General features: G+C 36.6%; 1 protein-coding gene and 1 pseudogene across 3 annotated transcripts; both read right to left on the bottom strand.

Moving 5' to 3' along the window:
- Positions 1-1,342: 1,342 nt before the first annotated feature.
- Positions 1,343-2,882, bottom strand: LOC129356576 (gastrula zinc finger protein XlCGF57.1-like). 3 transcript variants are annotated; one of them, XM_055026159.1, is made up of 2 exons: positions 2,158-2,882; positions 1,343-1,992 (listed from the first exon to the last, which is right to left on the bottom strand). In XM_055026159.1, exons 1-2 carry the CDS (start codon positions 2,865-2,867, stop codon positions 1,413-1,415), a joined length of 1,290 nt encoding a protein of 429 aa, XP_054882134.1. In that variant the 5' UTR covers positions 2,868-2,882; the 3' UTR covers positions 1,343-1,412. The 3 variants fall into 3 exon arrangements, with proteins under 3 accessions (XP_054882134.1, XP_054882133.1, XP_054882135.1); XM_055026158.1 differs by having other exon boundaries at positions 1,343-2,030; positions 2,196-2,882; XM_055026160.1 differs by having other exon boundaries at positions 1,343-1,946; positions 2,196-2,882.
- A 4,548-nt stretch (positions 2,883-7,430) lies between these two features.
- Positions 7,431-10,964, bottom strand: LOC129356586 (gastrula zinc finger protein XlCGF8.2DB-like; annotated as a pseudogene).
- Positions 10,965-11,233: the final 269 nt, after the last annotated feature.

The raw sequence follows: 11,233 nt of genomic DNA, 5'->3' as shown, positions 1-11,233 counted from the left end.
CAGTCTGCGCTGATCGTCCATCTCTTCCTCCGACTGGACGATGATTTCTTTAAACTCTGTCAATGTTTCTGCAGTTCACTGCTCGCTGATTAACTGGTTTAAGCCGGACTGGAGATATTTATTAGAAAAACACTCAAACATTCAACAAACAGACCATGTGTCGTCCTCTTTGTCTTCTTCTTCTTCTACTACTTTTTCTTCTTCTTTACATTGTAACGGCAGTTTGTATCCATTGCTCTTGTACTACTGCCACCTATTGGATCCTCATATCTATGTCTCAAATTCTAATATCTTTGATTTACATATTTTCTATACCTAATAAAAACATGTTCCATAGAATCACACCAACTTCATAAACCAGTAAGATGTTTCCCCATCTTAAAAAGAGTTCAATTTAAAAAACTGACTGGTTCTTATTCTATTCATAATTATCTCCTCCCTTGTTTATTCCTCTAACCATTACTACATCAATTGTATAAAATGCCTTCCATTTATTTATATCCCACCTAATTTTCCAAATCTTCTTGCTTCCTCTCCAAACTATACCTTTGTCTTCAGATTTAAATAATTCTGTTATGAACAGCCATAACCTCGTTTTCATCTCTTTTGCTTTGTCGTCTTCTTCTTTGGGGTTTTATGACTAACTGCATTCATGTCATTCCATTACTGCCACCTTGTGGATCCTACGATCAGCACATCTACAGATTTTTCTCAGTGCCAGTTCTCGTTGCAGAACGTGAAATGTTTTCCTCGTAATATAAGAGAGCAGAAAAAAAAATAGAAATACAACTAAGACAAAAGACACACAGAATTACTGAAGACAACAATAATCAACCAAACTTTAAAAAAATCAAGAACTATCAATGAGTGATTTTCATAAAGTTTTTAAATGGATTTTTTATCTAATCATCAAAGAAAATGTAAAGTCAGTGCATAACAGCACATTGTATTTTTGATTATAAGTGTATTGAGATAAACAACATCCATCCCTCACACTTTCTCTATACATAATAGAATAATACAAATCAATCCCTCAAGTCCAATCTTGTGAGAATGTTCTGGAAGGGAGTCCATGTCCAGTCAAACTCTGTTAATGCATGAAATTAGTCACAATGGACCACAATGTCTCTTCATCTATCAGCATCAGTACTGGCTCTCCTCAGGGCTCTGAGCTGAGCTTTTGCTCTTCACGTTGTACAAACACAACATACAGTCTGATATAAACAGTATATAAGTACAATAACATACAGTTTATCATTATTGTTGGATGGTTGCACAACGTCCATATGATCACATTTAAATACTAAAATTTTCAGCTTTATAGACATGAAACCCTCCAGTCTTTCATTCTAGTTTTTAACAAAATCAAATCTATAGTGAACCTCAACATAGGACATGTACGGAAAATACTTCTACAGCTTTTCACCAGTGTGAATCCTCATGTGCCGAGTTAAATTCTGTTTTTGACTAAAACTTTTTCCACAGTTCACACATGAAAACGGCTTTTCACCAGTGTGAATACTCATGTGCTTAGTTAAATTCTGTTTTTCACTAAAACTTTTTCCACAGTTCACACATGAAAATGGCTTTTCACCAGTGTGAATCATCATGTGCTTAGTTAAATGCTGTTTACGACTAAAACTTTTTCCACAGTTCACACATGAAAACGGCTTTTCACCAGTGTGAATCCTCATGTGCCGAGTTAAATCCAGTTTATGTCTAAAACTTTTTCCACAGTTCCCACATGAAAATGGCTTTTCACCAGTGTGAATCATCATGTGCCGAGTTAAATCCTGTTTTTGACTAAAACTTTTTCCACAGTTCACACATGAAAACGGCTTTTCACCAGTGTGAATCCTCATGTGCTGAGTTAAATGCTGTTCATGTCTAAAACCTTTTCCACAGTTCACACATGAAAACGGCTTTTCACCAGTGTGAATCCTCATGTGCCGACTTAAATTCTGTTTTTGACTAAAACTTTTTCCACAGTTCACACATGAAAACGGCTTTTCACCAGAGTGATTCATCATGTGCCGAGTTAATTTCTGTTTTAGACTAAAACTTTTCCACAGTTCACACATGAAAACGGCTTTTCACCAGAGTGAATCATCATGTGCCGAGTTAATTTCTGTTTTAGACTAAAACTTTTTCCACAGTTCACATGAAAACGGCTTTTCACCAGAGTGAATCATCATGTGCTGAGTTAAATCCTGTTTTTGACTAAAACTTTTTCCACAGTTCACACATGAAAACGGCTTTTCACCAGTGTGAATCCTCATGTGCTTAGTTAAATTCTGTTTTTCACTAAAACTTCTTCCACAGTTCACACATGAAAACGGCTTTTCACCAGTGTGAATCCTCATGTGCAGAGTTAAACTATATTTATGTCTAAAACTTTTTCCACAGTTCACACATGAAAACGGCTTTTCACCAGTGTGAATCCTCATGTGCTTAGTTAAATTCTGTTTTTCACTAAAACTTTTTCCACAGTTCACACATAAAAACGGCTTTTCACCAGAGTGAATCCTCATGTGCTGAGTTAAATACTCTTTTCGACCGAAACTTTTTCCACAGTTCCCACATGAAAACGGCTTTTCACCAGTGTGAATCCTCATGTGCTGAGTTAATGCCGTTTTTTCACTAAAACTTTTTCCACAGTTCACACATGAAAACGGCTTTTCACCAGTGTGAATCCTCATGTGCTGAGTTAAATTCTGTTTTTGACTAAAACTTTTTCCACAGTTCACACATGAAAACGGCTTTTCACCAGAGTGAATCCTCATGTGCTGAGTTAATGCCGTTTTTTCACTAAAACTTTTTCCACAGTTCACACATGAAAACGGCTTTTCACCAGTGTGAATCCTCATGTGCAGAGTTAAACTATATTTACGTCTAAAACTTTTTCCACAGTTCCCACATGAAAACGGCTTTTCACCAGAGTGAATCCTCATGTGCTGAGTTAAATACTCTTTTCGACCGAAACTTTTCCACAGTTCCCACATGAAAACGGCTTTTCACCAGTGTGAATCCTCATGTGCTTAGTTAAATTCTGTTTATGTCTAAAACTTTTTCCACAGTTCACACATGAAAACGGCTTTTCACCCTTATGAATTCTGATATTATCACTGACAGGATATTTGACAATCAATTGTTTTTTACAGGTGACACCTGACAAAGGTTTTCTTCTGTCCTGATTTTGGTTCTCAGTTTCATCAGGCTTTTCTAAGATTTCTTGGTTCCTGTTTGGTTCTGATTCAGTTTGGTATGTTTGCTCATCAACAGGAACCACCATGCAGGTATCAGAATCCTGTTTTAATGCAATCAGCTCTTCACCCTGACTGCAGTAAACTTCTTTTTCTTCCACTTTTATCTGCAGGTGTTCTAGATCCTCCTGTTCTTCTTTTATCTGATGATCTTCTGGCTCTTCCTGTTCTTGTTTCACCTGCAGAGGTTCTAACTCCTCCTGGTCCAGAGTGGATCTCCTCTCCTGGTTATAAACGTTACACTTCAGGGAATCTGGACAAGCAAACAGAGAAGAGAGAAATTGTTAACTTTACTGAAGTAAATAGGAGAAATTGTTCACAGTTTTAGACAGAAATCAACAAAATAACATTGAAAATTCAACAGCGTAGACAGAGATACACATCAGTCGACAAATCCAGCTGACATTTGGAAAATTCTCAAATGAACTGATAAAAAAAAATATTTTATTTATTACAAAATTAAACTTTGTAGGGATTATTGTTAGTATTTAATAGTAAACTGTATTATTTCAATATATAATTTTTTTATTACTTTGAATAATATTTAAATGTAATTTTTGTATACTTTAAATTTTTGGGGTTGAGTTATAAACATGAATTTATTTGTAGGTTAATAGTTGTATATTTTTTGTTCCTTTATTATTTGCTTTTCTAAGTTAGACAGGAAGAACTGTGGGTCCATTTGCTGAAAGTATAGAGGCTTGGAAGTGACGTCACTGTGTGTGACGTTTACGTCACTGGGCGCCATCTTGTATGGCAACATACCAAAACAAACATTTTTTGATGGTTTTATCACCTTTCCGCTGTATCTTCCTCTTCCATAATGCAGAAAAGCAGTTTGAAACAAAGTGGGATATATTGTGAAAAGCTTCTCCCAGAAGCTCAAAAAAATGTTACATGGAAAAAATATCTAAAATTGAAATCGACCCGTTAGAAATAAAGAGTTGGAGCAGAGACCCTGATCATCCTCTAATAACAAGATAGAAAGACTTTGAATTCATTTGGATTTACACATGTACAATGAAAGAAAATCCAGTTGGAAAGTGCAACTAAAGTATGAAATATGTACAATATAAACCTAAATATGCAACTGCTGGAGATGCATCAGCAACTCTCGCGATAAGCGAGTTAGAAAACGGATGGATGGAAACCAAACACACAAATAGTGTTGCACTCACGAAACAGACTCTTCTTCACTTTCGGCAACTTTATTTGCACATGACGTGTATTTGTTTTGGGGCTGCCGTTACAAAGTCCCTTCTTCCAGAGCTACAACGTTTTAACTGACTACTGACACTACTTCCACTACACAACGAAACACTGACGCAGCACAAAGCTCAGATTGTGAGAAACTCCATTTTCTCTCCATAAATCAGCCATTCTCATTGTGATGTCTGCGTTCATTTACCTGCTAACAAAACATTTATCCGGGAAAAGAGCGTTTACTAAAATGATCCTCATGCAGAAAGGTGCAGACATTTAGACCTTAACCTGCATCCAAACGCTGCTGTTTCCTACCTATTCGGTGTAAGATGATCTGGGGAGTCCGGGAGAAATCAAGCAGTCTGCGCTGATCCTCTCTTCCTCCGACTGGACGATGATTTCTTTAAACTCTGTCAATGTTCCTGTTCACTGCTCGTTGATTCACTGGTTTAAGCTGGACTGGAGATATTTATTCGAGAAACACTGAAACATTCAACAACACAGACCATGTGTCGTCCTCTTTGTCTTCTTCTTCTTCTTCTTCTTCTTCTTCTTCTTCTTCTTCTTCTTCTTCTTCTTCTTCTTCTTCTTCTTCTTCTTCTTCTTCTTCTTCTTCTTCTATTTCTCCTTTACATTGTAACGGCAGTTTGCATCCATTGCTCTTGTACTACTGCCACATATTGGATCCTCATATCTGTGTCTCAAATTCTCGTATCTTTGATTTACATATTTTCTATACCTAATAAAAACATGTTCCATAGAATCACACCAACTTCATAAACCAGTAAGATGTTTCCCCATCTTAAAAAGAGTTACATTTAAAAAAACTGACTGGTTCTTATTCTATTCATAATTATCTCCTCCCTTGTTTATTCCTCTAACCATTACTACATCAATTGTATATAAATGCCTTCCATTTATTTATATCCCACCTAATTTTCCATATCTTCTTGCTTCCTCTCCAAACTATACCTTTGTCTTCAGATTTAAATAATCTGTTATGAACAGCCATAACCTCGTTTCATCTCTTTTGCTTTGTCTTCTTCTTCTTTGGGGTTTTATGACTAACTGCATTCATGTCATTGCATTACTGCCACCTTGTGGATCCTACGATCATCACATCTACAGATTTTTCTCAGTGCCAGTTCTCGTTGCAGAACGTGAAATGTTTTCCTCGTAATAGAAAAGAGCAGAAAAAACAAAAATACAACTAAGACAAAAGACACACAGAGAATTACTGAAGACAATAATAATCAACCAAACTTTTAAAAAATCATGAACAATCAATGAGTGATTTCATAAAGTTTTTAAATGGATTTTTTTTATCTAATCATCAAAGAAAATGTAACATCAGTGCATAACAGCACATTGTATTTTGATAATTAGTGTATTAAGATAAACATCATCCATCCCTCACACTTTGTCTATACAGAATAGAATAATACAGATCAATTCCCCAAGTCCAATCTTGTGAGAATGTTCTGGAAGGGAGTCCATGTCCAGTCAAACTCTGTTAATGCATGAAATTAGTCACAATGGTCCACAAGAGCACTTAGACCACTGAGAATGGCAGTTGACCTTTTCACTGCTTTTGTAGAACAATGTTCAATAAATCCCAAGAAGCATTAAAAGCACAATATTATAACATTAATATGAATGCTACAATAAGATTCTGGAACATTGAAACTTTGTGAGACGATTACTTGTTTATAATGCATAAATGAACCGCTGAAAAAGAATGATTAAATGTTTTTAATCCAAACAAGATAATTACTTACTGTAAGGCATGAATATATTTGTAAGCAAAACAATTACAAAACAACAGCAAGAAAATCTCTCAAGGAAACTGTTGGATCTGAACACAAAACATTTATCAAACATTTCACAATATGACGAAAGAGATACAGTTGAAGTTTTAAATGCAATAGAATTGAATGGAGAGCCAGCTTCAGGACGTCTGCTATCTCCGTCTCCAGGCCAGTTCTAACGTGCTCTCATACAACTCAATATTTATTACATTGAGGCGTTGCTTACAAATCATTTGCATAGAAGGAGACCAGATTTCAGTCACAAGTCTCTGCTCAAACAATGTTGTCATCCTGCATCCATGCAGCTGTTGTCCTCCAAGCACATTTTTGTAGCTCTTGAAGATCCTGTCTGTAAATTTCTTGAGGTTATAAAAAACTTTTCTCTTGTTTCTTGTTTCTCTGGGCTACAAAACAAGAGTTTCTCAGGACTTCTAGTCTTTGATCCATTCTCCTGCTAAGGTGATAACATTTTCTTTCTGACTGGCATTTTTCGTCTAGTCAAGCTATCAGTGTAGCTGCGGCTTCAGGCATTTTGCTTCTCAAATCGGCCTGCTTCATACTGCTACAAACACACATCCTAGGGGCAAATAAATATCACATTTAACAACTTAATTAAAAAATTTCCACCACTTTATAGATGTAAACCCTCCAGTAAATAACACATTTTTATTACAATGACATTTATAGTGAACTTTTAAGACTTTTCACCAGTGTGAATCCTCATGTGCCGAGTTAAATCCTGTTTTTGACTAAACCTTTTTCCACAATTCCCATATAAAAACGGCTTTTCACCAGTGTGAATCATCATGTGCCGAGTTAAATGTTTTCGACAAAAACTTTTTCCACAGTTCACACATGAAAATGGCTTTTCACCAGTGTGAATCATCATGTGCCGAGTTAAACAAAGTTTTATGACTAAAACTTTTTCCACATTTCACACATGAAAACGGCTTTTCACCAGTGTGAATCATCATGTGTTGAGTTAATGCCTTTTTTTCAGTAAAACTTCTTCCACAGTTCACACATGAAAACGGCTTTTCACCAGTGAATCATCATGTGCCGAGTTAAATGCTGTTTTCGACTAAAACTTTTTCCACAGTTCACACATGAAAACGGCTTTTCACCAGTGTGAATCATCATGTGCCGAGTTAATGCTGTTTTCCACTAAAACTTTTTCCACAGTTCACACATGAAAACGGCTTTTCACCAGTGTGAATCCTCATGTGCCGAGTTAAACAAAGTTTATGACTAAAACTTTTTCCACAGTTCACACATGAAAACGGCTTTTCACCAGTGTGAATCCTCATGTGCCGAGTTAAACAAAGTTTATGACTAAAACTTTTTCCACAGTTCACACATGGAAACGGCTTTTCACCAGTGTGAATCCTCATGTGCTGAGTTAAACTCTGTTTATGACTGAAACTTTTTCCACAGTTCCCACATGAAAACGGCTTTTCACCAGTGTGAATCCTCATGTGCCGAGTTAAATGCTGTTTTTCACTAAAACTTTTTCCACAGTTCACACATGAAAACGGCTTTTCACCAGTGTGAATCATCATGTGTTGAGTTAATGCCTTTTTTTCACTAAAACTTTTTCCGCAGTTCACACATGAAAAAAGATTTTCACCAGTGTGAATCATCATGTGTTGAGTTAAATGCTGTTTACGACTAAAACTTTTTCCACAGTTCACACATGAAAACGGCTTTTCACCAGTGTGAATCATCATGTGTTGAGTTAAACAAAGTTTATGACTAAAACTTTTTCCACAGTTCACACATGAAAATGGTTTTTCACCAGTGTGAATCATCATGTGCCGAGTTAAATGCTGTTTTCGACTAAAACTTTTTCCACAGTTCACACATGAAAACGGTTTTTCACCAGTGTGAATCCTCATGTGCCGAGTTAAATGCTGTTTTCCACTAAAACTTTTTCCACAGTTGACACATGAAAACGGTTTTTCACCAGTGTGAATCCTCATGTGCAGAGTTAAACAAAGTTTAATTCTAAAACTTTTTCCACAGTTCACACATGAAAACGGCTTTTCACCAGTGTGAATCCTCATGTGCTGAGTTAAACTCTGTTTATGACTGAAACTTTTTCCACAGTTCCCACATGAAAACGGCTTTTCACCAGTGTGAATCCTCATGTGCCGAGTTAAATGCTGTTTTCGACAAAAACTTTTTCCACAGTTCACACATGAAAACGGTTTTTCACCCTTATGAATTCTGATATTATCACTGAGAGCATATTTGGCAGTCAATTGTTTTTTACAGATGACACCTGACAAAGGTTTTCTTCTGTCCTGATGTTGGTTCTCAGTTTCATCAGGCTTTTTTAAGATGTCTTGGTTCCCATTTGGTTCTGATTCAGTTTGGTATGTTTGCACATCAACAGGAACCACCATGCAGGTATCAGTCTCCAGTTTTAATGCAATCAGTTCTTCACCCTGAGTGCAGTAAACTTCTTTCTCTGCCACTTTTATCTGATGATCTTCTGGCTCTTCCTGTTATTGTTTCACCTGCAGAGGTTCTAACTCATCCAGAGTGGATCTCCTCTCCTGGTTATAAACGTTACACTTCAGGGAATCTGGACAAGCAAACAGATAAAAAGAATAATTGTTAACTTTACTGAAGTAAATAGTAGAAATTGTTCACAGTTTAAGACAGAAATGAACAAAATAACATTGAAAATTCAACAACGTAGACAGAGATACACATCAGTCGACAAATCCAGCTGACATTTGGAGAATTCTCAAATGAACGGATTAAAAAAATAATTTTATTGATTACAAAATTAAATGTCGTAGGGATTATTGTTAGTATTTAATAGTAAACTGTATTATTTCAATACATTACTTCTTTTATTACTTTGAATAATAGTTAAATCTAATTTTCGTGCACTTTAAATCCTTGGGGTTGAGTTATAAACATGAATTTATTTGTAGGTTAATAGTTGTTTAGTTTTGTTCCTTTCTTATTTGCTTTTCTAAGTTAGACAGGAAGCGGCCCGCCAAACGATTTAGCCCGGCCCGGGGTCTAAATGCCCCCAGCCGGACATTACCATTGAAGAAAAAATTAATAAAATGGCCGACACCACGACATCTGAAGACATTTTCCGCTCTGTTGTTGGACCGTCCCGCGCCGTAAGCCTGGCTACTGATGGTGCGCCGTCAATGATTGGGAAAAAGACAGGTGTTGTGACAAAGTTCAGAGAGAAAGTACAAGCTGCAAATAAAGGAGGGAGTTTTGGACATTTCATTGTATTTTGCATCAGGAAGCATTAAGCTGCAAGTCGCTAAAAATGCACCATGTAATGGAGGTGGTTGTCCGAACTGTAAATTTCATCCGAGCCAGAGCTCTCAGTCATTGTCAGTTTGCTGAGTGAAATATTTCTCATGCATGCAATACATGTTATGTGTGAAAGTTTTTCTATATGTATATATTTTATGCATCAACAAGAAAGGCGACAAATGTACTTCATCAAATGTCTGTTTAAAACACCTGACACTTAAAATTTCAAATGTGTGAAGCTCACGAATTTGTTCAAATTGCTTCCCAGATGTAGAAAATTGATTTTAAATGATTTCTTAATTTTTATCTGTTCACTGCGTGTGACGTTTACGTCGCTGGGCGCCATCTTGTATGGCAACATTCCAAAACAAACCTTTTCTGATGGTTTTATAGCGTTTCCGCTGTATCTTCCTCTTCCATAATGCTGAAAAGCAGTTTGAAACAAAGTGGGCTATATTGTAAAAAGCTTCTCCCAGAAGCCCCCAAAAAAAACTCTACATGGAAAAATATCTAAAATTGGACAAATCGACCCGTTAGAAATACAGAGTTGGAGCAGAGACCCTGATCATCCTCTAATAACAAGATAGAAAGACTTTGAATTACTTTGGATTTACACATGTACAATGAAAGAAAATCCAGTTGGAAAAGTGCAACTAAAGTATGAAATATGTACAATATAAACCTAAATATGCAACTGCTGGAGATGCATCAGCAACTCTCGCGATAAGAGTTAGAAAACGGATGGATGGAAACCAAACACACAAATAGTGTTGCACTCACGAAACAGACTCTTCTTCAGTTTCGGCAACTTTATTTGCACATGATGTGTGTATTTGTTTCGGGGCTGCCGATACAAAGTTCCTTCTTCCAGAGCTACAACGTTTTAACTGACTACTGACACTACTTCCACTACACAACGAAACACTGACGCAGCACAAAGCTCAGATTGTGAGAAACTCCATTTTCTCTCCATAAATCAGCCATTCTCATTGTGATGTCTGCGTTCATTTACCTGCTAACAAAACATTTATCCGGGAAAAGAGCGTTTACTAAAATGATCCTCATGCAGAAAGGTGCAGACATTTAGACCTTAACCTGCATCCAAACGCTGCTGTTTCCTACCTATTCGGTGTAAGATGATCTGGGGAGTCCGGGAGAAATCAAGCAGTCTGCGCTGATCCTCCATCTCTTCCTCCGACTGGACGATGATTTCTTTAAACTCTGTCAATGTTTCTGCAGTTCACTGCTCGCTGATTCACTGGTTTAAGCTGGACTGGAGATATTTATTAGAGAAACACTCAAACATTCAACAAAACAGACCATGTGCTGTCCTCTTTGTCTTCTTCTACTTCTTCTTCTTCTACTACTTCTTCTTCTTCATCTCCTTTTGCTTCTTCATCTCCTTTACATTTTAACGGCAGTTTGCATCCATTGCTCTTGCACTACTGCCACCTATTGGATCCTCATATCTATGTCTCAAACTCTAATATCTTTGATTTACATATTTTCTACAACTAATAAAAACATGTTCCATAAAATCACACCAACTTCATAAACCAGTAAGATGTTTCCCCATCTTAAAAAGAGTTCCATTTAAAAAAAACTGACTGGTTCTTATTCTACTCATAATTATCTCCTCCCTCCTGTTTATTCCGCTAACCATTACGA

The sequence above is a fragment of the Poeciliopsis prolifica genome, unplaced genomic scaffold, assembly GCF_027474105.1.
Source record: "Poeciliopsis prolifica strain line A6 unplaced genomic scaffold, Auburn_PproV2 SCAFFOLD179, whole genome shotgun sequence".
Lineage (NCBI taxonomy): Eukaryota > Metazoa > Chordata > Actinopteri > Cyprinodontiformes > Poeciliidae > Poeciliopsis > Poeciliopsis prolifica.
This window is presented reverse-complemented; position numbering and strand designations above follow the sequence as displayed.

Bases quoted from the DNA above. Each gene is read 5' to 3' on its own strand.
- LOC129356576 (XM_055026159.1), bottom strand. From the start codon at position 2,867: ATGAGGATTCACACTGGTGAAAAGCCGTTTTCATGTGTGAACTGTGGA. The intron at 1,993-2,157 runs ACTGTGGAAAAA...GTTTTCATGTGT, and splicing joins GAAAAGCCGTTTTCATGTGA to GAACTGTGGAAAAAGTTTTA.